Source organism: Triplophysa dalaica, chromosome 2 (assembly GCF_015846415.1).
Source record: "Triplophysa dalaica isolate WHDGS20190420 chromosome 2, ASM1584641v1, whole genome shotgun sequence".
NCBI classification, from domain to species: domain Eukaryota; kingdom Metazoa; phylum Chordata; class Actinopteri; order Cypriniformes; family Nemacheilidae; genus Triplophysa; species Triplophysa dalaica.
The window spans coordinates 14,736,202-14,764,033 of record NC_079543.1 but is presented as its reverse complement, the minus strand read 5'-3'; the positions used below and the strand labels follow the sequence as shown (position 1 = coordinate 14,764,033).

The 27,832-nt window shown below is 40.4% G+C and overlaps 1 protein-coding gene across 2 annotated transcripts in view; it reads left to right on the top strand.

The window, feature by feature from the left end:
• Positions 1-5,252: 5,252 nt before the first annotated feature.
• Positions 5,253-27,832, top strand: part of itga6b (integrin, alpha 6b) — a 118,162-nt gene continuing 95,582 nt past the window's right edge. The window contains exon 1 of one of the 2 annotated variants that reach the window (XM_056763722.1): positions 5,253-5,497. In XM_056763722.1, coding sequence (XP_056619700.1) covers positions 5,334-5,497 — 164 coding nt within the window. In that variant the 5' untranslated portion in view covers positions 5,253-5,333. Of the gene's footprint in view, positions 5,498-9,694; positions 9,803-27,832 lie in introns of those variants that run through there. The other variant, XM_056763730.1, reaches the window with a different exon arrangement.

Genomic DNA, 27,832 nt, shown 5'->3' with positions numbered 1-27,832 from the left:
CCTCACAACTAAAACTGCGAAGAGGGGGGGGGCTTAGCTAGTCAAAGCCACTCTCCATGACACAGCACTACAGGCATTTGCTTTGAGGCCAATCATGGCATCCCACCTGTTGTTTCATCCAGGACTGCTGCTGTGCATCTCCTCAAAGATAGAAAACACCCTAACCAACGTCTTCCAAGAACCAACAAACAGGTGCAGGGCAGCATTCCCTTTATGTCCAAGCAGGATGGAAAAGATGAAAGGCTCCCAAATTGAGACAATACCCGACCTCATTGGGGACATTCTCTGCCTTCATGTCGAGATGCTGGGGACCAATAGGAACCCGTCATCATGATCCAACTATTCATCGTCAGCTGAAGTTTACACTCAAACTTTATCTTCCGAAAAGCAGCGTGGGGAAACAATAACCAGGTGTGGGTAATGAGCAAATCAGCCTTGTGAGTAGCCTAACGGGAACCAGGGGAGAAACCAACATATGAGAAAAGAAACCTAAAACAACCGAAACACAAAAAAACAAGCATGACAGAACCCCCACAGAATGCCTTATGGCATCAAGTGGGCTACTCATGAGACCGGTACAACTGATCAATGACGGAGCAGTCGAGTACGTCCCATCTCTCCTCCAAACATTACCATCCCCAGTTTACCAGGTATTTGTGGCCTCTGCCCCGCCGTCTAACATTGAGGAGTCATCGTACAGTGTAGGGGGGCTACCCCTCGATGAGTCCGGGGGGGCGGACTATGGGTTTGACCTTTGAGATGTGGAACACTGGGTGGATGAGGACACACCTGCGAACGGACGCTTGAGGTGACGGAACCGTGGTGTCAGGCTCATGAAAGGGGAATAAGGGGGCTTGGTAACCTAGGTAGCCACTGGAAAGGCGTGAGACCTGTAGACGACACCGGGAGGGAGTTGTGAGCGTACTCGACCATGGCTAGTTTGGAACTCCAAGACAGTAGTTCTGCAGATGTAACGCAGTGCAAGACTCTCTCGAGTTCCTGATTCGCACGCTCGGACTGTCCGTTGGTTATGCGGAGGTAACCGGAAGATAAACTGGACTCCCGAGAGTCCCACGCCATGGACAGCCACCAAAACCGCTGTCTGACTAGCAAGAGGGTGCGAGTAGCTCCAGGGTGACACGCGTGTGACTGGAGGAATGACCCAGCTGGAGGACGCTGGTTCGAACCGACCGCAGGAAAAAAAAGTAACCCTTCTGGGCAACCGGCCAGAGCTGTAACGCTGTCGAGTGCCTCTTGGACCTTAGACTCCACCTCCCATGAGACCACAGTGACCAGAAGGTCGGAAGACACCACAGGCACCTCAAAGTGGAGGTGAGGCATGACAGAGGGAGAGCGATTTGGCTAAAACCCCAGAATGAACCGCTGGTAGAATTGGCAAACCCCAGGAATTGTTGGACCGCAGGAACGGAACCGAGTGTACATGAAACTCACACTTCTCCACCTTAGCATATAGGCAATTCTCAAGTAGCCTCTTTAAGACCCGCATGACGTGCTGGACATGATCGTGTTCATTGCGGGAAAATATCAAAATGTCGTTGAGATAGACCAAAATGAAATGATCGACCATGTCAATGAGCACGCCATTGACGAGTCTTTGGATGACCGCCGCGGCATTCGTCAGACCAAAAGCCATCACAAGATACTCAAAATGGCCTGTGGAAGTATTAAAGGTGGTCTTCCATTGGTCCCCCTCTCTTATCCTCGCCAGGTGATAAGCATTTTGTATGTCAAGCTTTGTAAACATGGTTGCCATGGAACTGCTGTGTTTCATGAGGCTTTGGGGAAATATAAAGTTGAGTATCATCAGAATAACAGTGAAAGCTCACTCCGTGTCACTTTACTTTATCTCCTAGAGGTAGCATGTATAATGCGAAGAGCAGACTGTGACTGAGCCCTGTGGTACACCGTACTGGACTGCGAATTGAAAACAGTCGGATAAATAAGACTTAAACCATTTCAATGCTATGCCGTTAATGCCGGCGTAATTTTCGAGTCAATGTAGGAGTGTACTGTGGTCAATGGTATCGGATGCGGCACTTAGGTCTAGCAGATCCAATAACGAAATACAACCTCGCTCAGACACAAAAAGAAGATAATTTGTAACTCTGATCAAAGCAGCTGTACTGTGACGTGCTCTAAAACCAGACTGGAATTCTTCATTGATGTCATTCCTTTGTAGGAAGGAGCATAATTGAGTTGAAACTACTTTTTCCAGCACTTTAGATATGAAAGGTAGATTCAATATCGGCCTGTAATTCCCCAGTTCTCTAGGGCCGAGTTGCGGATTTTTGACAAGGGACCTTATAACCAACACCCTATATACATTTTACATACAAACATACATTTTACATACAGATTATCGAGAAACGCATCTTTGGTAGTTTAAGTAATTGTTCTACCATATTTGTGACAAGGAGTTTGATTTGCAACTGTAGACCAGTGAAGCAAAAATAATATCAGATAATGACCTGAAATGTCTTCTCTCTGCTGAAGGATTTTAACGTCGTCCTCATTTATACCGTAAGACGGTATTAAATCTAAAGTATGATTATGAAGGTGAGTGTATCTGTGGCCAGTACAAGTTCTGAAAAGAACCCACCAAATTCTTTAATAAAATCTGTGTGGTGCCCCGGAGGGCTATATACAATAGCTAGAATACATTTAAAACATGTTTTGTCCTTAGTATTAGGTTTTGATACATGAAGTACAATGACTTCAAAAGAATTGTATTTAAAATTAGATTTCTGGAAGAAGCTAAAATAATTATTGTAAAGTGCAGCGACACCTCCACTACTGCCTTTAAGACGAGGCTCGTGATTATAATAATAATCTTTGGGGACAGATTCATTTAAAGTAATATAATCATCTGGTTTTAGTCATGTTTCTGTCCAACAGAGCATGTCTATTATATGATCTGTTATCATATCGTTAACAAAAAGTACTTTATTAGAGAGAGATCTAATATTTAGCAATCCGAGTTGTAACAGGTGAATATCTGCATTTTGTTCATGTTTGATTTGTATTACTTTCAAGAGGTTTACGCATTATCTTATGTTTGCTAATCGGGGGGACAGACACGTCTCTATTTTATGATGTTTGGGAGAAGGGATTATTACATTTTGTACATTTTGTGTATTCTGCAACGTGAGACAGCAAGGAGACAGTTGGTAAAGCCATTCTGTCTGCTTCCTGACCTGGGCCGCAGTGAGTCAAGCTTTAGCATTATTAAGACTTTGTGCCATATTGCTAGACAGGAGGGAAGCCCCATCCGAGGAGAGATTGAGACTACTCGTTTCAACAGTTCAGGTCTGCCATCAAAACTCTTCCAGTTATTTTATTTAACTGGAACCGAGCTGTATACGCAAACGTTGCTTGCATCCAAAGTGTTTTCTACAGTCCTTACACTCTTACTATCCTCAAATAAAGATCGGATGCAAGACTCTAATTCTAAGATCTTCTCCGTCAGCCTAACTATTTCCCTACATTTATCCCATGTAAAACCCTTGCATACCGACAGAGAAGGCTAAGCTAAACATATGACATTAGGTGCAAGTAACAATAATAGGAATAGAAGCCATAACTCACCGGGTTTGAAGAGCAATTCTGACTTAACAAAGTTGCTCTATGAATCATAGTATATACGCTTAAAAAGAGAAACAGTTAGCACACAAGACAAACTAGAGGCAAGATGATATTCCACAGTGTAAACAGAAACTATGTTAACAATGCTAACTATGTTAACTATCAATTTTGGTTTAGAATCATAAGTTATAAATAAGTAAGCAACGACAGTGATAGGTAACTATAATAAAATACACTAATATTAAGACCAAGTGCAAGTGTAAGAATACAAACTTGGCGCCAGCAGCGATGCAATCAGGAACCGGACACCAGAGTAGAAGTCGTCTGCAGGAAGGGCTGGCAGAGACGAGGTGTCCAGTCTCACCGAAGGACACACACAAACCGTTAGCCAGGCGGTGCCGTTGCTCCTGGGCTGGAAGGCGGATGAGGCTTATCTGCATAGGTTCTACCTCAAACAAGGCAGTTGGGGACGTGAGGTAGGTCCTACGTGAGGTAGTTCCTGCCCGGCGATGTCGGGCACAAAGTCCCAATCGGATAGCAAGCTCAATGATGCAGTCAAGGGTAACAGGAATGTCGAGCGCGTAGACCTCGTCCAGTGTGTCATCGGCTAACCCATGAAAAAATGGTTCCACAGCGCTTTATCATTCCAGCCACTGGAAGCGGTGAGTGTAAGGAACTCAGAGAAAGAGCACAAGCCGCCTCGTTACCCTTTGCCGACCGGTCAAACACCTTGCGTAATTCTTCAGAGAACGTTTCAAAAGAGTTACAGCAGGTATGGTTGCTGTCCCAAACTGCCGGGACGCCCGTGAGATGCATGACCACAAAGGCTACCTTCGAGCAGTTGGTGGGAAAACAGGAGGGCTGCAGTGTGAAGGTGAGAGAGCATTGTGAGAGGAAGGCACGGCACGAGGTTGGATTGCCGGTGTAGGAAGCGGCATCATACTCGGTTGAGCCGACCACGGCTGAGGTGCTGAGTGATGGTCGCTAGTTGCTGGGAAAGGGTATTGATGACCTGTCGAGCTTCCGCAACGTCCTGTTGCTGACGACCCAGTAGGATTCCCTATTGGGTGACAAAGTCTTGTTCTTCCGCTGAATCCATTTTTTCAGGCAAATCAGCATTGTGAGTAGCCTAACGGGGAACCAGGGGAGAAAACCAACATAGGAAAAAAAGGAAACTCAAACAACAAAAAGCATGACAAAAAGCAATAACCCCATGATAAAAAAATCTTTATGTATATAAGTGAAATATTTCCCTCCCTCACTAATTTTTATTTTATTCAAATTAGCTGTAGCCTAATGTCAAAATTCACCAATATTTACAAATGTGGCCAGTGGCTGGCGAGTTAACGTAACTTATAGAACTAAGTTGATATTAATTAATTGAAGTTATTTAAAAAACAAAAATAATATAGTAAATTGAAATTAATTTTAAAGTCAGTTTGATTGGGGGATACTTAATTTAGGAAATGTTTGCAGCGTTCAATTTTTTTAACTTTAAGATCTGTAAACCTATCATGAGGCAAGAAAACATTTACTAGCTCCCTTTCCTAGCAAAAAGAATTCATGAAGAAAACCGAAGCTTGAAGCTATAGCATGTAGAGGCACGACTGAGGGTGGAGACGGGTAGTGAGAGGACGAATAAGTGCGAATCCGCACTTACATACTTCCACATACCCACTCGATTAGTGCTGCTGTGTAATTTTCAAAACTGAACTAAACCCAGCATAGTAATGGTATCTTTACCCTTGCAGCTTTTCAGTTTCATAGGATGGACGTTGGTCTCTGCCTTCAACCTTGACACGGAGAATGTTATTAGGAAAACGGGAGATCCCAACAGCATGTTCGGATTCTCCCTCGCCATGCACCGCCAACTCCTTCCAGGAGATAAACACATGTGAGCATTTTTAATACTTTTCAGTAGGTCAGAAGCGCCGAGTTTCGTTTTGCCGCCTTGTTGCGGAATTATATCAGTAATATAAACGTAAATATAATAATGTTTAGCTGGTAGGTGTGTTTGCAGTGTAGGCGTTCACCATCGCATATTTTAGAAAGTTACACTCAGGTCCATACAGAAAAAAAATGTCCATGTAAAAAACCGAAATGTCAATGATTTATACATAATTTTGAGAATCAGGCTTTACCATAATCCTGTAATAAACATTCATTCATTTTAAGATTTTAATCTTATAAATGTACATTTGTTTCCATAATGCCGCTATATTTAAAAAACATAGTATTTACTTTCCATATTGTAAATCCTAAGCATATTCTTGTGTAACTCTTGGATATGGCAATTATTAACAACAACATTACTTTTGATGTAATCAAAAAGTGTCGATTTCTTTGGGAAAAAACCTGGGTCCACAGAGGACAAAAAGTACATGTCAAAAACTGTAATACATATTGAGTTCATGATTGTTTTAGCCGGATCTCTCCGGATAACTAATGTTCGTTGGTTTATAGTTTATTTACATGTAGTTTCATGTGTTTTGCATTATTTCTATAATGTTTTATCCTTATTTATGTAAAATTATTATTAAACTCTACAGACGTACAAAATAAACAATTAAACTGTATCCGTATCTTTTGTTCAGCTTGCCTGCAGTGTTGTATAATACAGCAGAAGCAGAAGAACTGAAAAGCAAATGTTTGCCATAACTTTAACTGCCCTGTAGTGTGGTCATTACTTGGCTTTGGGTCCGCCAGTTAGCTTTGTGTGCATTTTAGATTCCATTTAGCTTGTTACTGTGGAAATGTCTGGTTTATTTTACCCTTTTATTTCTGATCTCTTTGACCTCCAGCGTAAATGTGTATGTGGAATCCATTTGTGGATGTTTACTGCGCACAGAAAAAAGTATTTTTAAAGTGTTATATTGTGAGTGGTTTACATTTTTTCCTAGGAAGCACCAAACACTCCAATTTTATACTCCTAAGTTTTTAGCCAAACACACGAGCGTAAGAATGTGTGCAGAAGCCTGATTCTTATTCCTAAAGCTTAGTAAAATCCTTGCCTGGCAGCACACCGGTTGGATTGGCACCATTGATCTCATAATTTTTGTTTTGTCCTGCAAAGTGAGGGAGTAAACTAGTTATACAAGTGACATATGTTAAGTAAATGGGGCTGATTTCAACACTACTGCAATGTTCAAACATCATACTTTAGGCAGAAAGAAGAAAAAAAAGAAGACTAAGTGTGGCATATTTGAACCCTGCAAGATACATTTTCTAACCTCTATCATCTGGCATTGTGAAAATTGTATTCCAGCATTTAATTTCTTAGTGAATTTTTGAGCAATTGACAAAACACATATTTCAAACCACACCCAGTTTATGAGATTCACATTTTTGTTACTAAGTGTGTGTGCTCTGATCGTAAGCCTGTTTCATGTGCTAGGCTGGCTGGCTGTGCTGCACGATAACTATGTTCTCTTCAATATCAAATGACTGGTGTGTGCATGTGCGGAGATGATTCTCATAACTCCAGGGCAAGGTGTGTGTTGGGTGGTGTAACATTCCTTTGCTTGTCAAAGCAGACAAGAGGCAGGATGTAGTTGCTATTGGGTAGCTATGTGAGCAGTTTGTGTTTGTCTAATTTTGCAGGTTCTTGCATTTTCCTTGTGTGAGAAACTTAGAGGCAGTTTACACACGACCGTTTTCAACTAAAAACTGAAAACTTTAAATACGTTTTGGCTGTTCATTTACACAAAAGTAGCGTTTTGCGGGATTGAAAACGCAAACTTTTAAAAAAGGGGTTTTGAAAACGACGGCATTATCGTTTTCGTGTAAACTCTTAAGGCAGCGTTTTCCAAAACGATGCGAATTACACGTTCGGTCTGTAGGCATGCGCGAGCATTCACTTTATAATAATGGGGCCTCCATGCTGCATGTTTGTGCCAAGTGACATACATATCATTTCTCCAGCCAAAAAGTTGATTCACTGCACCACTACAACCAGTGGAGACATAGTATTTATATGCACACTACTATAAAAACACAAACATGCCGACAAAGTGTATTAAAATTGCTTTCAGATTAAAACAGGGTATTTGTGTGTGTAGAGGCACGTAGTGTTTCTTTACAGCGCTACATCACCATCCACTGGCCTGGCATTCTTATACATTGTTTATATTTGTTTTCCCGGATCCATGTAATTGCAGATCATTTTGATACCGCTGTCATACGTGAAACTTTTTAAAAACACAAAGGTCAAACTTTATAGTTTTTTATCGTGTAAACGCACTCTTCATAATAACATAATTCTATTATGTGCTCACTCACAACTAGGGCTGTCAATAGATTACAATTTTTAATCCTCCCCTTTTTAAAGCGCAAGTGGTGTAACTCATTCATTCATTCATTAATACAGTCATTCATGGCACACATTATGATCACACAGACACCATCTCAGTGACTTATATGTCATATGTGCTTTTGTAGAGGATTCATGAAGAGGCTGCATTAATTCATTGGGATGAACTTTGATTTCAGGAGAGCAATTTAGGACCCGAGTGGAATTTTGACATTTCCCTGTACATTTTTATTAAAACTGTTTTTAACTATTTTTCTTTACAGTGAATTAGATATATCAAAATTTATCTCATACTTCCTTACATCAATAACACCAGCCACCGTACGTGTATTATATCAGAGCATAATTTTCTATGGAGTATAAGAAGGTACTCAAAAAAGTGTATAAATAAAGTGCATGAATAATGAAATTAATAAATTTAGACATACATCCAGAAATGAAGCAATAAAGGTTATAAACAATTCATTTTAACCTGCGGCCATTTCAACTCCAATCTGCTCAGAGCAGGGTTCCAAATCAGTATTTATCAGTTTTAATTAAACTGACACTTCCACTTTCATCTTGGTAAACTATGTAGAGTTTGCCCAATTATATTCCAAGAAAGCCAAAGTTCAGTAGAAATGAATGGAAAGACAAATTCAGTTTTTTAGACAATTTGAGCAAAATGGAATACTGCAGTATTGTTTCTTGGTAAACAACCCTGGGAATATTTTGTGTATGCATAACATTTCTTTATTTTCATAAATGTCGTCAAAAATGTTTTGCTTCAGGACAGAACACAACTTATTAACACAAATAAAATCAACAAGACACTGGCTATTTTTAATCTATTGCCTAGGATGAATCTCTTTGTTCCCTTCCTTTTGTCAGTTGCTTTGGATAAAGGTATCTGCTAAATGTAAAACGTGTAACACTTTACTTGAAGTTTTGTTCATAGGACTGACAATGACACCTTCATAATCATGACAAATATGATATGAAGGAGATTTGAATCCTGTTTATGACAACTGTCATTAAGTGTCATTCACTGATTTATGTCATTTTTAATGCAAAGATTAATGACAACTTTACATTACCAAGACAACATAACCTGTCATAAATCTGACATAAACATATGAATTCGTATGTTTTAGTAACTGTAGTTGAGTTCAAGAAAAGTAGTCTTGACAATGTTTTACAACTATCTGACAGAGTATTAACACTTAATGACATTTTAATGTAACATCCTAGTCTAACCCATATGACATACGTATGTTGTTTGTCCCTTCCTCAAATACGACAAACATTTACTTAATTAGTGCCATTCCCGCCAGTACGCAAGAACATCGCCTACCGTCATTGAAAATGTAAATTTTGGCGTATTGTTTTGCAATAATAGCATGTTTTGTGGTTTTATTTTAATTTCAAAATGTCGTGATAACTGTATTTACATTACACATTCACAGATATTCAGGCCTTTTGAGCAAGTAACACAACACATAATTTATTAAAAACAGAAAACCCATGATACAGATACACAACAGTTAAAATGTTTAAAACGTACAAATATTTCAAGTTTACCGAGGTGAAACGATTGATTTATATGAGGAAAAGCGGCGAAAGCGATCCACATCTGCCGTCTTTCGGTTTCTGTTGGGTTTCCTGGCGCCAAGGTACGTCAGCTTTAATAGTGAACTATCATTGGCTTTCGTCTGTCTCATGACAGACAGCGTCATTGCGTCAGCGTTGAGTGTGAAATTATATTGGCTCTCGTTACCGATTACGTCATTCTAATGTTCCGGCTTGTTTACAGATATATCCGTAAAATAATAATAATTATAAAAAAAGATGATTTGATGTCCGTTCCCGGAGTTCCTCTGACTAAGTTATCGTATGGCTTCAGTGCAGAAGGTTTGAAAAACGACTTGTTTGTAATACGTTATATTAAACGTATATTTATATTTAATTTAATGGAATAAATACATGACTGTAATTTTACTTTTGTGTTGTGTTTAATGGTTGACAAGGGGTTAGGTTTAGGGTAAGGGGTGGGATAGGGGTTAGGTGCTCTTAAAATATCTTTGAATCAATGACATTGGTAATGTCGAGTTGTCTTGACAGAGACACCAACAGGATATTATGTATTGCTCAATGTCAAGTTGTCATAACAAACAACTCAAAAAATTTCATCTTTGTCTTAAATCAGTGAATGACACTTAATGACAGTTGTCATAAACATGCATAAAAATCTTCTTCTGATTCATGACATGTCTCATGATTATGAAGGTGTCATATCAGTCTTATGAACACCCCTTCAGGTAAAGTGTTACCAAAGTGGTAAATACTGTATAGTATAGACGTTATAGACACTTTTCAATTGTTTTTAGTGTTTTGACGATGTACATTACATGTACATTAGATATACTTTATATAACTACATATTAGATTATGGAATATCCACAATTTTTAATCAAGAAGACTGTGACACTATTTTTAACCCAGAATGAAGTTATACAGTTTGTCAAGGTGAACAAAAATCCATAACTGAATGCTCCTTCCAATAATGTCCAGCTGCGGAACCGCAGTTTCTGAACAGCAGCCGCAGAAAGGAGGGGCGGAGCTTGCGTTCTTAGACAAAGTGCGCCACCAAGAGTCTTGGTGTATGATCTGCTATTGTTACACGTGAAAACGTCATATTCTTAAATAAGGCTAAATTTCATGTCTTACATATGTAAATTATAAAAATGCATCGAGGTATAGTAAAAAAAGCCATTTAAAACATCAATCTTGTGTAGAATTATTTTATAATGACGTGTTTCATTGTATAAGCTTATGTCTTCTTGATGGTGATGGTGATGGTGTTAGAAATAATGTTTATATTAAAGCAAATCACACTCCAAGACTCTAGGTAGCGCGACTTTGTGTAAGAACATGAGCTCTGCCCCTCCTTTCTGTGGCTGCTGTTCAGAAACTGCTGTTCAGAACCTGTTGCTGCAGTTCCGCTCCTTCTGGCCTGTCAGTATCCTCTTGTCATATCTCTTCTTCCTCTCTTTATCCTGAAACAAGAAACGAAAAGAAGATTCCAAAAATAGAATTCCCAAATATTCCAGGGTCTTCTGCAGTATTTTTATTACTCTTGAATTTAACAATGTAATCCGAGTAACTAACGTAATGCTAGAGCAAGGTATATGGAAGCAAATAAGAGACATACATGTTTTGAAATTTAACAGCCTATGAATACTTGATTTTGAATTATTTTACTTTGGAGACCATGTATCTGAATTTATTTGTTTCGAATTTACCTCTATGAAATTTAAATATGAAAATTCTTGATTTCCAATTTAAAAACCTGAATTTAATGCTCACAAATTCAGATACAAAAAAATCAATTTACAGAATTTCAGATAAAATGCATTCAGATTGATCAAATTTGATTGCTCTTATTCAGATCTCAAATTTCAAGTTAATACTTTTCAAAGAAAACATATGTCTAATTCGACTGCTCAAATTCAGATTGAAAAATTCAAGTTAAATATTCACATGGTAACATCCGGGCTACCCAGGATAGGAAAAACAGTTGAGCCCAGAGCCCGTCTGCAATTTACTTAAAGGTACAAATAAAAAGGCACAGTGTTTTCGGTTTTCCGGACATTGGCCATCTGTTTTAAAATAAATTCTCAAACTCAAAAGTGAGGAAAAGGCGTGCACATCCACACACCACAAGGGCTCAGAGGCTGGTTTGCACCATCTGTGGGTAAGTTAAAACTTTTTTTCAGATGCATCCATCTGCCTGTGTTGTGCATTTCAATATAAAATCATCTTTTTTATTTCATTGGCGGTTGGCTGAAAATGAAGTCTCGTATAACATGCCATTTATTATGATTTTATTATCCTGAATTGTTTTGAATTAGCCTTTTTTAAAATCTTGTTTAATTTTAAATATTTAGTACCATTAATGTTATTCATAATGAGGTAGTATTCTTTTTAATAAAAACATATTTTTACGGTTATTATTTAATGTTAAATAAGTTTAAATCAAAAACGTTTTGAAATTCACAAGATTTCAACAAAACTTTTCCTCAAGAATTCAAAGGCTGCTATTGGATTATTGATTGAAGGTAAACCTCATATTATGCGACTATTCATTACTTTATGGAGAGCTTAAGAACTACTAACTACGTTCTGTCTTAAGACCAAATGGTGCAAACGAATAGCGTACTGAGTTAGTTTACAAACTAGCTAGTAGTTACTAAGCCTCTAATGTGGACTTCACCACGTTCTCATTAAAGAAAGAATTTACGAATGGCTGGTGCAACCCTACCCAAGTGTACCCACATTAAATGAGTGAACCTAATCAAGGTGATCACCTGATGTCTATAAAGACTTAAGCTGTATCCCAAATGACATACTATACACTGTGCACTTAAACTATGCACTATGCACTCAAAAGTGATTAAACTTTAATAGATTCGCTTACCTGGGTCAGAAAGGAGATTATTCTTCTTTTGGTAGAGACCCAAATTATAGGAGCATACCGCCAAATTCTGTGATGGAGTGTGAAGAGAATTTACTTCATTTTTAGGCTTGACCCTGTAGTAGAGTAGGCGGGGCTCGAGTCCGGTGAGTAATTGTGAATTAGCGCCAGCTGTGCGCACACCGGGCTCGAATCTCGTAGGAGATAGGGAGCATATAAAAGGAACGAGCGACCATACCGTCAAAGAGAGAGGACCGGGCCCGAACTTATGTTAAGTTTATATTTATGTTCTTGTAATTTGTATTTACAGTTGTGTTCAAAATTATTCAACCCCCAATGCTGTAAATGGTTTTAGGGAATTTAGTGTACATTTGTAATTGTTTTCAGAATGAAATCCTACAAGGACTTCTTAAAGAACCATATGCAACTAAAATGACATCAATTAGTTTTGTAATACAGTAGTAAATGTTTCTTTTGTGAATTCTTTATTGACATAATTATTCAACCCCTTAAAGACTACCACTCTGAAGAACAGAGGTTCAATGAAGTGTTTTCAGTCAGGTATTGAAAACACCTGTGGATATCAGGGAGCAGCAATAAAGCCTAATAAGCACCTATTAGGCAGCTTTAAAATGACTGTGATACTCAGCTCCTTCTAGACATTTACGGGTGTGGTTACAAACATGGTGAGGTCAAGAGAATGGTCCAGGAAGACAAGAGAACAGGTGATTACTCTTCACAGGAAGGGCAATGGCTATAAGAAGATTGCAAAGATGTTAAACATACCAAGAGACACCATAGGAAGCATCATTCGCAAATTCAAGGCAAAGGACACTGTTGAAACGCTACCTGGTCGTGGCAGAAAGAAGATGCTGACTTCGACTGCTGTGCGCTACCTGAAGCATAGAGTGGAGAAAAGTCCCGTGTGACTGCTGAGGAACTGAGAAAAGATTTGTCAGATGTGGGTACTGAAGTTTCTGCTCAGACAATACGGCGCACCCTGCGTAATAAAGGCCTCCATGCCAGAACTCCCAGGCGCACCCCCTTGCTGTCCCCAAAGAAGAAGAAGAGTCGACTGCAGTATGCCTAAAGTCATGTGGACAAACCACAGAAGTTTTGGGATAGTGTTCTGTGGACTGATGAAACAAAATTAGAACAGTTTGGGCCCATGGATCAACGCTATGTTTGGAGGAGGAATAACAAGGCCTATGAAGAAAAGAACACCTTGCCTACTGTGAAGCATGGCGGGGGGTCAATCATGCTTTGGGGCTGTTTTGCTTCTGCAGGTACTGGGAAGCTTCAGCGTGTGCAAGGTACCATGAATTCTCTTCAGTACCAGGAGATATTGGATGACAATGTGATGCAGTCCGTCACAAACCTGAGGCTTGGAAGACGTTGGACCTTTCAATAGGACAATGATCCCAAGCATACCTCCAATTCCATTAGAGCATGGTTGCAGATTAAAGGCTGGAACATTTTGAAGTGGCCATCGCAGTCACCAGACTTATATCCGATTGAGAACCTCTGGTGGGACTTAAAGAAAGCAGTTGCAGTGCGCAAGCCTAAGAATGTGACTGAACTGGAGGCTTTTGCCCATGATGAATGGGCGAAGATACCCGTAGATCGCTGCAAGACACTTGTGTCAAGCTATGCTTCATGTTTAAAAGCTGTTATAACTGTAAAAGGATGTTGTACTAAGTACTAAGATTGAATGTCACTTGGGGGTTGCATAAAACTGATAATTATGTGAGCTCAGAAAAGACATTTGTGGTTATTTCATTATAAATGTTATGTTATATTTGTCTGACCTACACGTGCCTCTTTGATTTAATTGTAAGCAGGATGACTGAATGATCATAATCAATGTCAAACCGACCAAAACAATCAATTTCAGTGGGGGTTGAATAATTTTGAACACAACTGTATGTTTTGTTCGCCGGCGATCGTCCGTGAGGGGCCGCCGGTTGTTATATTACTTTATTAAATGTTTAAATGTTTGCCGGTTCCCGCCTCCTTCCTTCCTTTTAATGAATCTTATTACAGACCCCTAATAAGAACTCTGACGAAAGCAGTAAGTGTCTACACCCCTTCGTGGCTTCACTGCAAATAATAAGAACACTAACGGGAGCAATAGGTGTCTACGCTACTTCATGGCTTGACCACAGTAAATATAGCTGCGAGCATCAACTACCGGGGTTTGAGCCATTTAAGGTACACATTCATTCACCATTTATTTTTCGGAGCCTTCGCTTATGACTGAACAGCAGATCTGCAGATCTTCAAGCAAAATACTGCCAGATTCTACGACGTGATGCAGCGGACTGTCCCTTCCTGCAGCGGCTTCCCCTGGGCGTCTTGGCAGTTCCAGAAGTGTTCAAAAAAATTTCTCTAAAAGAGCAAATTTCTCCAGCCTGGCATGTCCCGCTGTTCTCATGGGTGCAATACACTCATCGAGGAATGGGGACGGACACAATGGCCGTTGTGGATAAGTTCTGCCCGCACTGCGGACGGTTCACGATTCAGACGTTGCGTCACAGGCGGCTGTGTTCCCACAGGACTCAGCCGCCACCTCGTCTGCTTCCCGTTCCGTGACAGTAGTGGCTACGGCCCTGCTGTCCGCTATGGCGAGCAGCGAGGGTGATGTTAGGACTTCTGTGAGCGTTAATCTGACAGCCACTGGATCGCGGACCGTTCGCACCTCGTCTCGTCTGACCGTCTCGTTCTTCAACCACGTATCGGAAATGTTGCGTGATGATGAGTTGCCCTTGGAGCATCGGGGGATGACTTACTGGCAACTGACTCCTATGATTCCTTGCAGCTCCCTCCTCCGGGAATGAGGTCAGGAAGAAACGGATGTCGAAATGTCAGCCATGTTTTCCCAGGCCGCCGCAAGCATTGGGTTGCAGTGCACCGCGCTCGCGGCTGGATACATGGTGCCTCGGGGTTGAGCGCAGCTCAAAGCCGCAACCGCCCCCGGTGCCGTGTTTCCCGGAAGTATACGAGTAAACTCAGTAATACCTGGAAACTCCCCTTTTTCGACCCGTTCACGTAAGCTAGTTCCACCACCCTTTCTTTCCTCGATGGTGGGGCAGCTAGAGGATACGTCATTGTCCCCCAGCTGGAACGTGCCGTCTCGGTGCAGACGGCTGCCACCTGGGGGGCTCGATCTAGACTCCCGTCCAAAGCATGTAGGTTGCGGCATCTCTGGTGTCAAGCTCACACTGCTGAGGGCTAAGCTGCCCCCCCTCTCCATGCTACGGCCATCCTGCAGGTCCAGGCCAAGGCGTTGAGGGAGCTCCACGAGGGTAAGACTGACCGCCACTGACCTCGCTCAAGGGCGACCAAGGTCCACACTTATGGTCCAAGAGAGACACCTCTGGCCGAACCTTGCACAGATGAGTGACGCCGAGAAGGTCCGCCTCAGCGCACAGCCATAGCGTACATCAATCATCAGGTGGCCATACACTCATGGCAGCTAACACGTCTTGTCCGACGCCTCCTCCTGTGGAGTCACCAGGTGATCCACTCCCTGAAAGCCACATACATCCCAGGTGACCTTAACCAGACAGCAGACACGTTCTCTCGTCAGTCAACGCCTGGAGGAGAGTGGAGACTCGACCCAGGTGCAGTGCAGCTCAATTGGGTGCAGTTTGGGAAGGCTCAGGTAGACCTGTCTCCCTCCCTAGACACCACCTATTGCCCGCTAGGGTATTCCCTGTTCGAGGCCCCCCTCGCCTCGGATGCTCTAGTGCACAGCTGGTCGTGGGACAAGCGGAAGTATGCCTTCCCCCCAGTGAGCCTCCTCGCACAGACTCTGTGCAAGGTCAGGAAAGAGGAGCTACTAGTGCTAGTAGTTGCGCCACACTGGCCAAACCAGACTTTGTTCTCAGAGCTAATGCTTCTGACGACAACTCCCCCCTTACTGATCCCCCTGACAAAGGACCAGCTTTATCAGGGGAAAGGCACGTTGTGGCATCCCAGGCCAGACCTCTGGAACCTCCATGTCTGGCTCCTGGACGGGACGAGGAGATCCTGAGTGGCCTTCCCCCAGCGGTGGTTGAGACCATTAATCAGGCCTCTAGGTGGCTGTACGCCTATAGCTGGCGCCTCTTCTCATCCTAGTGCTCTTCTCAGAGAGAAGACCCACGGAGTTGCTCGATCAGGAACGTGTTGTACTTTCTGCAAGAGAGACTAAAATCTCCCCTTCCACGCTGAAAGTGTATGTAGCCACGATTGCCGCTCATCACGACTCAGTTGCTGGGAAGTCTCTGGGTCAACACGACCTGATCATCAGGTTCCTAAGGGGCGCAAGGAGGCGGAATCCTCCTCGCCAACGCTCCATACCCTCTTTTTGCCCTGGCGGACCTTAAGAGGCCCCCCTTTGATCCCCTCAGAGATGCAGCTCTTCCTCAGTTAACGATGAAGAACGTTCTCCTGATAGCGCTCGGTTCCATCAAGAGGGTATGGGACCTACCAGCATTCTCCATGTCCCCTGATTGCCTAGAATTTGGGCCTGGCGACTCTCACTTGATCCTGAGAATCCCGGCCTGGCTACCTTCCCAAAATTCCCACCACTCCCCCTCGGGACCAGGTGGTGAACTTGCAGGCGCTCCCCACTGGGGAGGAAGACCCAATTCCATCCGTGTTGTGTCCAGCACGCGCACTGCGCGTCTACTTGAACCTGCTACTTAGCCTCCATTCTTTTCCCCAATGGTGCGAAGAACAGGCATTCCATCCATCACTAAGCACGCACCCCCTGCGGGCGGGCTGGGCAGAGCAGCCCTGCCCCTTACGCCAGGTACCATTTCAGTTATCCACACATAGCTCTAACCGAACCTAGTCTTACCGGACATTGTAACTCCCCCAATCAGGCGGTTCCGTTTAATTCAATTCAATTCAATTCAAGTTTATTTATATAGCGCTTTTCACAATGTGTATTGTTTCAAAGCAGCTTTACAGGGGCAAACAGGGAAAACAGAAAAGTTAAAACACAGCACAGTTCATTCTAATAAATAACATCTAATTTCTAAATAAATAAATGAATGAATGCAGTCTCCCGGTGAGCAGGCCAACACTGCCCTGCTGTGGCGAGGAACCCAAACTCCAATGATTGATTAATGGAGAAAAAAACCTCGGGAGAAACCAGGCTCAACCGGGAGGGCCAGATCCCCTCTGACGTGTCATAGCTGCACTCAGACTGGTGACATGTGATTTTAGTTTAGCATTTAATACCAAATATTGTAACTTCAGCATTAATAAGACAAATAGTCCGTCTTTGCTCTTGGTTGGGGATGTAGTGGTCTGAGCTGGGATGGTCCGATGGTCATATTTCTCTTGGCAGCTGGTGGAATTGCCTTAGATGGAGCTGGGATGGTCAGTCAGTCTGCAGGTGTATCTGGTGTAATCTCAAATTGGGGATGGGCATCTGTCGGTCGTCTGGACATGGTGGAACTTCTTCCTACCTCGGGATGGGCATCTGTCGGTCGTCTGGACATGGTGGAACTTCTTCCTACCTCGGGATGGGCATCCCGAGGCAGAGGCGGAAAGAGAATAAAGAGAATAATTAGCGTAGCTGCTGTTCATTAACTATGCATTAAGTGAAAGCTTGGCTGAAAAGATGTGTCTTTAATCTAGATTTAAATTGGGAGAGTGTGTCTGACCCTCGAATAGTATCAGGAAGGCTATTCCAGAGTTTAGGTGCTACGTATGAGAAAGCTCGTCCACCTTTGGTGGATTTTGTTATTCTAGGTATTGTCAAAAGTCCTAAGTTTTGAGATCTCAGCGAGCGTGATGGGTTGTAACGTGATAAAAGCTCGGTTAAGTAAGTAGGTGCTAAACCGTTCAGGGCTTTGTAAGTAATTAAAATAATTTTAAAATCAATGCGATACTTAATGGGTAGCCAGTGAAGCGATGATAAAACTGGGGTTATGTGATCGTATTTTCTTGACCTAGTAAGAACTCTGGCAGCTGCATTCTGAACTAACTGTAGTTTGTTTATCGATGATACAGGACAACCACTAAGTAGAGCATTACAATAGTCAAGCCGTGAGGTCACAAATGCATGAATAAGCTTTTCTGCGTCTGCAACACATAAACTATTTCGTAATTTGGCAACATTTCTAAGGTGGAAGAAGGCTGTTTTTGTGATATTTGAGATGTGATTTTTAAATGACAGGTTGCCGTCTAATATAACGCCTAGGTCTTTAACTGTATTTGTTGGAGTAACAGTGCAGCTTTCAATTTGCAGGCTGTAATCGGAGATATTCGGTTTACTTAATTTTGGTGCTATAAGTAATATTTCTGTTTTGCTAGAGTTTAAAAGGAGGAAATTACTAGTCATCCAATGTTTTATGTCCTTGATGCACTCTGCCAGTTTGGATAGCTTAAAGGAATCATCTGGTCTTGATGAGATATATAGCTGAGTATCATCTGCATAACAGTGGAAGCTAATTCCATGTTTTCTAATAATGTTGCCGAGGGGCAGCATGTATATGGAGAAAAGCAAGGGTCCTAAAACCGATCCCTGTGGTAATCCATAATTGACTTGCGTAAGATTTGACGATTTCCCATTTAAATGGACGTATTGATATCGGTCTGTTAAGTAAGATCTGAACCATTGCAGTGCCTGTCCCTGAATACCGATATAATGGTGTAAACGATCTAGTAGTATTTTATGGTCTACAGTATCGAAAGCAGCACTAAGGTCAAGCAGGACTAAGAGTGAGATGTTTCCTTTATCTGAAGCAATCAGAAGGTCATTTGTAATTCTAACGAGCGCTGTTTCAGTGCTGTGATGCGGTCTAAAGCCAGACTGAAACTTTTCGTGCATGTCATTATTTTGTAGGAAGGTACACAGTTGAGTTGACACTACTTTTTCTAGTATTTTAGACAAGTACGGGAGATTTGAAATCGGTCTATAGCTTCCAAGTTCATTTGGGTCTAAATTTGGTTTTTTGATAAGAGGCTTTTTAATCTTAAATCGTGTATACACATTGCATTACATCAAACACTAACAATGATACATTCATTTTAGACATGTCTTTTGACCCTTTTAAGAACATTTATCAACTCTGTAACCAATTTAATCGTAGATGGAAAAGACTATTTACATAAACCAAAGCCCTCGAGGGGGTAAACGGCACTAACAGCAACAGGAACGAAAACTAACTAAACTTACAGGACTAGACTAAAACACTTTACATACTACTGAAGACTAAACTTACTAACATGACAGGAACTCACCATTAAGACACAAACAATACATCATATTACTGAAAAATGATTGTACTGTGGGTTTTGTATTGCAGTTATGCTTTGCTGCAAAAATTCTGGCTAATATTTACTTAGCAACATTCTGTTATATTTTTTTTATTTAACGCTCTGCAAATTTACACCGGACAAGCCTAACAATTTGCTTTTACAGTATTTGTTTTCATATGACATTTTATATTAAGCGTATATTTAGTTTAATCTTGTAGGGTTATAGCCTACCTTGCGTCCTTGTGCCTCATTCCTCTTCGTTGTCCTGCATTTACCAATAAATAAAAAAGACGTCTTTATCATTTGCAGTGATCATTTTATCATTTAACAATATTTACAGAATAATATCCAAAAAAGAGAGATTATTTAGGCCTATTTTGCACTAAATTGAGGGAGGCAGTTATAATAACAAATTGCTCTATTTAGCCACCTAAAAACACAGCAGGAAATATTTTTCATCGTGATCAATCCCATTTCCACGACATAAAAAATATGCACATGACATTACATGCAATATTTTACGCCACTTGTCTTTACGGAATCTTCACGGGATGTGTGTGAACCAGGCATGTTGCTAGAACTAAAGCTCTACTGGGGGCACAGGCTCCCAATACTATACCTACTATTTTAGCCTGCCAAAAATATTCAAGTTTCTTAAGCACACTTAATATGCACATTTTTAACATGGTCTAGAGCATAAATGGCATACTTTTTTCTTGCCTGTTTGCAGTTTTCTTCATTACAAAATGATAACAAAAAATAATACAACTTTTCATGAATTTACAAATTCAAGAACCCCGTCATTTTAAGGCTGCAACTAAAAAAAGAGCATATTTAATCTACCAAAACAAAGGTTTTCCCAAGTTTTCCTGAGACGTATTCCTCTAATGTATGAGATTTGACAGGCTGGGGTTGCACAGTAGTTTGTTTATCAAGTCTTGATAATCAATATTATTTCGAAATTTTGTTAGTTTCTTCATGTTTTCATAGCCTACCTGTCGCATGTCGCCACCTTCGCTCGTTTGTGTGTGTAGCTGCGTGCTGCAGTTGTTGCAAGGAAATGCAGACGCGCACAGACAAGGGATTTTGCTCGAAGGGATGGAACGAGAAGCTTTACGAGTTTGTGTTTTTGGTTAAAGTGCGCGAGTGCGTCGCTTTTACAAGCGGGAATTAGGTTACATTAGATTAGTATCAATTTAAATAAATACACTCACAAATAAAGTAGATTGTTAACATATAAACTTAAGATTTATAATGGAGCACGTGCCCCAGTAAAAGGGGTCTAGCAAACCCCTGGTAGGATTCCTAACATAACTGAGAGTGTGAATCAACAAAATCCTAACGACCTCGGGACACATTACTGGACACATTTTCCATGTATTTTCCATGATCTCTGTGTGAAAAGGCTAAGAGAGAATGGGGCACATTTAATAAGACTCACATTTACTCCTTAGCAAGTTGCATGATCGTGACTACAGTAACTATTGTAATGCTTTTGAGCAAGCATGGGCGGCCAGACTTTAGAAGGATTTTAGTCTACCCTGCAACCTCTGACTATGATCAGACTGACAATTTTGTGACCATGTGATCAACGTTCTCAGCCAGTATGAGACTCTGTGTGATACCAGGTCACCATTGAACGAATAACTAAGAATATGAGAATATAAAATAATCAAACCTAAATTGTCTGACCAAATTTTGATCAGCAACTAATTGGGATTTTGTCCGAATCAATCTTATTATAATTGTAGTCAGACGAAAATAAACCACAGCATTACATCAGTTAAGAGCACCTTGGAAAGATAAATAACGCGAGATACCTTCGCCCACGCCATTGGATTCTGTAGTTGGGCCGATGGGTGGTTCTTTACAAGGAAAAATTTAAACGTGTGCCACTTCAGCAGTTTTGTAATGCTGCTCACTCATAATTGAGTAAGGCATTTGAAAAGATGAGAGAAAGTAAGTCGACATTCCTTCATCATCGCCATCTTATAATTTACAATCTGATCTTTAGAGATCCAGTTGGTAGTTTTTTTATCTGTTTGCACATTTTGTTATGTGTCATATCTATTCTTGGTCTTGTCGCAGATTCATGGCGATACATTAGGTTTTATGTGGAGAGAGAGATTTTGAACCTTTCGGCCTTCTATACACTCTCTGGTCCTCTTTTCTGTTCCCGCCATCTTATTTCCTCGTTAAGTTTCCCTGTTAATGAGTGTTTCATTAACCACACATGCCCCTTGTTAATTATCCTTTATATACTTATCTCCCTATATTAGATCCTCATGTCTATTGTTCTGTGCTCGTTCGTTGTACTTGTACTTACCTGTACTTCTGTGATAGTGTGAGTGTTTGCTTGTTTTCATTGTAGCCTTGCCTTGCAAAACCCTACCTTGCCGTGTTGTTAGACGCTGTGTAATTATTTGTATTTATTTTAGTTTTTTCCCCCTCGTGGCAAGTGTTTTGTTTTGAATTCTTGTGTGTCTAGCTTGTGTTTAGTTCCCCATTGTGGGTCTTTTATGTATTATAAAAATCTTGTTTATGTAAACCCCTTCACTGCTGCCTGCGCTTGGGTTCTTCTCCAGCTAACCGTGACACGTTTATGTGAAATTTATTTGATACAATTTGATTTTTTTTATAAAGCATTCATAGTGTATAACATAATAATAATATAAATAGTGTAACCGGGTTATAGACAGGTGTATATATATATACATATATACACACATATACATATACCTACATACACCCATGCACATACGGTTTAGCTAATTATGACTACGCCACTCCAAGTTAAATGGGTAGGAGATCCCAGGTTCCCGCACAGTTATCCAACCAAATGAATGAAACTTAGGCAAGTATTACTATGAAACAATCACCACATTTATTAAGTTAATTCTCTTGATGTTCAACATCAGTAGGAACTGGTTCAAAACCAGCACATACACTAACATCCAATATAGGGGGTACAGACACTCTCAAAATAAAATAAAACGTACAACTCACTTCAAAGAAAAGAGAAATCACACTTAAGTGTAAAACAACTCAAATGTCACTTCATTACACCCACACGTGGACTTAAGCGACTGATTCCCCCCTCTATTGGCGGTAATGGTATTTCATGGGCCCACAACGAAATTAATAAAGACAAAAACAAAACAATCCAAATCTCAAAAAGAATAAAAGGATGGGAAACAGTGATCAATCCAGACCAGAAGCACTCTATAAAACAAAAGAGAAAAGAGATACTCTACACCTCGGCCCATGCAACAAGAATTTAAAATAAACCAATAACATTTTAATTCATAAGCATTTAAAACATTTTACTTCATAAACATTTAACAATCACTAAAATCATTAAACAAACGAATACCTTCATTTCCATGTCAACTGCACCTGGAAACTCAAAAGGATCCCCCACACGTCTCATTCATTGAGTGCAGCGTATATCAGTGTTTACGGTAACAGATACAGGGTGTTGTATCCGTCATTCAGCCCTTACGACTCACAGTCAGATGAAAACTGGGTAACCGTACTATTCAAACCACACATAGATACATAAAATTAACCAAGGAAAGAATATGTATGGCACATAATCTCGTTAGACTTGCATACCTGTGATGTACCCGTCTATCAATATCCACCGACACAGGCAGAAACGATTCACGCAATGCGCACAGAATAAGCAGCACGTTCTTCCAGCGACCAGCAACCAAGAAACCACCAACGATATGAGTAATACACTCAGGACGTGACGTATTTAAAGGCAAATTACCGTTCTTATTCTACGGGTGTCACTAGGAACAAAATACAACAGCGCCCCCCACTGACTTGGCTACAATAGTAACTGTTCAATAATGTTTAATAATCTGTTAAATTATTCTGTTGATATCTTAAGGGTATTTTCACAACGTCATTTGTATAAAATTCTGTAAACTAATCATAGTACAATGATAAACTATTTTGAGCATTTATATTAGCTGATCCAAAAATGATCAGATCTGTGACTCAAAATCTGTAATCCATTACACACCTACCCAGGAGATGAATCAGTGCAGTTGCATGAGGGATACAATGTCTCTTTCCCTCCATCAGGGAACAGTGGTTACAATCCCGATTTACACATTCCCTTCTGTCTGTCATTTAAAACTTTGTGTTGGAGCCATATTTCATGTAATATGTTATTATGATTATATATTTGTTTTGTGCTCTTAAATGTTGAAGTTGTGTTTGGGCTTTATTGTTAACCAGCAGGTTTTTTCTATGGTTACCCTGAGTATACGCAGTGGTGGCTTGCTATTCATGCTCGTGGCTATTCGTTAGTTTGTTGTACATAGTGTTTGAAGAAGAGAACAATACAAGTTTTTTACCCTTATCTTTAATTCTGGCATTTTAAGATTGGCGTATATTAACAAATAAGTTGTTGTATATGCTACTGGAATTCCTGTGAATGACTTTGTAATCAATAATTTGCAGATTGTTTTTCGCAAGAATTCAAATGCAGTATGAATATGAGTCGAAACTTGGACCACATAAAGTGGATTAAGTTCAAGCCATCACATGTACGTTACATGTAAAGTCAAACACTTTTGCTTTTGGAACGTTTTGAAGACAGATAATTAGAAGTGCGCTATCAATGCTTGAACTTGCACGTTATTATTGGCAAAAAACATTGGATAAAAGGTCAGGAAACATGGCTTGTTGTTGATAAAACACTTTGGGTAATTGTGTATAGCGCAGATACAATAAAGGAAAATTATTAATATTTACATTGATTGTACCAGATTAAAAGGCATCTAATTTAAATTAATTTGAACACTGTGGAATGCAAATGGCAGACGTAGAGTGTCATGATTCCGCCATCATGTCATGTTTATTCCTGAGACTTTAAGCTGGACTGTAATGTCTCAAAGTTGTGACAAAGAAGTGCCCCCTATGGACAGTGTGTCAGTGGTGTCTAAGTCTCTCATTTTCAATCCTTTTGGAAGTGAAACAAGGTCCTCTACATCAAAAACAATCTTCAACATCCACAGTTAATTCTGCTCCTCTCAAAGAAGAAGCTAACAGATCAGCGTTGTTGGCTAATGCAGCCGCTGCAAATGAATAGCAGGCTCTTAAATTGAAAGAAATGCAGTAAAAGGCTGAAATGGAAAAGTTGGAAATTAAAACGGCTCTTGCAATATATAAAATAAAATTTTGCCAATTCTTTAGAAGAACAGCAAAGTTATGCAAGCAAAAACGAGTTTACTAAATCAACTGCTAAATATGTGCCCAAAATAGATTGCTACAAGCATGATAAGGACCAAACATTTTGTCCAGAAATAGTCCAATTCAATGGTGCCTGTCAGCATATAAACGTTGAGTATAAGAGTATAAACGTTGCAAATGAAGGGCCTTCAGATGTTAAGGAAACCTTCAACCTTGATACAGATGTACTAAATTTGCAAAGGGTGATGCTACGGTGACCAGGGGCCCGTTTCAATAAGGAGGTTCAACCAACCCTAGGTTGAACCTTAAACTCAGAGTTGGTTTACCTAAAAAAATTATACTTTGAGTTTTTGGTTTCAGAACAGCTGATTTGAGTTATTTCCATTTACTCTGGGTAGGTTTACCCTGGATTAAGTGTTTGAGTCATCAATGGAGCTCCGAAATTATGATTCACCTTGGCAACAGCACCATAAAAGCAACATGGTGTCAGAAAGCACTTGAGAGTGAGGCACACTTTCCGCTCTGCATACAGTGGATTTACTGATGTGCTAAAAGTTTAAATTAAGTTTAATTAATAAATAGATACATGTACCAATAAACAAATAAATGAATCATTAAATGAATGAAACAACAGAAATATCCCAAATTGCTCACCTGAAAAGTACTACCCAATGAATTAATGCAGCCTCGTCTGAATCCTCTATAAAAGCACAAATAAGGAGATATAAGTCCCTGAGATGGTCTCTGTGTGATCAAATGTGTGCCATGAATGACTGTATTAATGAATGAATGAGTTACACCACTTGCGCTTTAATAGGGGGAGGAGATCAAAATAAACTCTGGGTTTACCAAAGAAAACCTGCTCCCGACCAGGTTAGGTTCACAGAGTAAGTGGTCATGATTCCGCTCTCATGTCATGTTTATTCTTGTTTTTGGAGCGAAGTCATGGCATAGCCTTAGGGTTTTGTGTGAAAAAGACATGTCTTTGTTTATATTTTGGCTTGGCATGCTCTTTCTCGTGTCTCGTCCGTGTTTCCGCCACCTCGTTTCCTTGTTACCTTCCCATTAGTGTTTCATTACCCACACCTGCCTCTTGTTAATTATCCTGTGTTTGTCCCCCTTTAAATAATCCTTGTGTTCATTGTCCTGTGCTGGTTTATTGTATGCTGTCTGTACATTGTTCACTGTAAGATCTGTAAAAGTTGTGACTGTTGTTTCTGAATGTGGATGCCTTGTCTTGCCCAGTTCCTGTTACCCCCGTGTCTAGTAAGTGTAGTTTAGTTTTTGTATTAAGTGTTTGAAATCGAATTTAAGATTGCAACAGCCTTGATGCAGAAGGCATTGAGATGGCTTGAGATAAAGTCGGAAGATGGAAAGGCTCTGAGTGCGTACTCATTGTTCCTGGTCACATGTCAGAATGTCATGGAGGACATTGACTATATGGATAACTGAACAATTCTACCAATTTAAGGATTATTGTTTCAAAGCTGCCTCACAAATTGCGTGAAAGATGGAGAACCCATGCCTATGAGTTTGAAGAAAGGTATCAGAGAGGAGTCAAGTTCATACAATAGGTGGATTTTGTTGACTGGCAAGCAAAGGTGATATCAAATCACTATTTTGGAGATCTAGAACAATTTGTTGACAAAAAATAAGTTAATAGGACTCCTCAGGCACCTAAAGTAAAGAGGGAAGGAAAAGGTAGTAGCAGCTTTTTAACTAGTACCAAGCAACTCAACAAAAGTCAAAAGGCTACAGCGAGCGATGAATCATCAGCTTCCAGTGCTTTCACTAAATCTTGTGCATTCTGTGATAAAAGTCATACATTGGAAGAATTTTATCAGTTCAGTGTGAAGTCATACAAGGACAAACTGGACTTTTTGAGAAAGAACTGGTTCTGCTTTGGATGCTTGGCAAAAGGCCATTTAAGCAAAGATTGCACAAGAAGACACACATTTCAGCTGTGTTCAAAGAAACATCCAAGCATGTTGCATATAAGCACAAAAGACGATCTTCATGAGAAAGAAATAAAAATGTTGACGAGACTCAAACAAACACAACTTTGCCTTCTACAGTTAATCATTAAACAAGTGCCAGTACTGGGGCCTAAGACAATTGTGTTAAAATAAAGTCCAAGAAGAGAGATAAGACTGGAAGTTTATGCACTTTTGGATCCAGGCAGCTCTGCTACTTTTTGTACTGAGACGTTGGCAAGAAGGTTGAACGTCCAGGGCAGACAGGTTGATATGATGCTAAGCACAATAAATGCGAAGAAATAAGTAAAAGCTACGTGCTCCCCGACTTGGGAATTTGCAGAATGGAAGAGAAAAGCTTTCTTGAACTTTCCAAGGTCTTTACAAACAAAGCATCCCCGTCTCTGTGGAAAACATTCCACAACAACAAGACATTGTCAAGTGGCCTTTGCTTAGTGAAGTGAAATTGCCTCACATTATTGCTGGAGTTGAAATCCTTAAAGGCAGTAAGGAGTACAATCTTCTAGAGCCATGGAAAGTGATTAGCAGCCAGCTAGATGGGCCATACTTAGTAAAGACTGCTCTTGGATGTATTTTGAATGGACCTCTCAGAGAAACTGTTCAGTGCAGCATGCATCAAACGTGCCAATAAGTACCACCGTCAAAAGAATTTCTCTGGAAAGTATGTAATAGATTCTCATACAACAATATGACCATGAGTTTCCAGAACGGAACTGCGATGACAAAGCTAAGTTGTCCCAGAACGATATTCAGTTTCTAAACTCTGTTTCTGATTCAGTCCAGTTTTGTGATGATCACTACTATATTGGCCTCGCCTTTAAGAAAACTGGTGTTTACATGCCCAACAATTGAAGTGCAGCTTTCCAGCGAGCATTGAATCTCAAAAAGAAGTTCCAGAAATACTACTCATTTTATGAGTAATACAAGAGCTTTGTGAATGACATGCTTAGCAAAAATCATGCAACAAGAGTGCCCAAATCACAGCTGAACAATCAAGATGTTCAT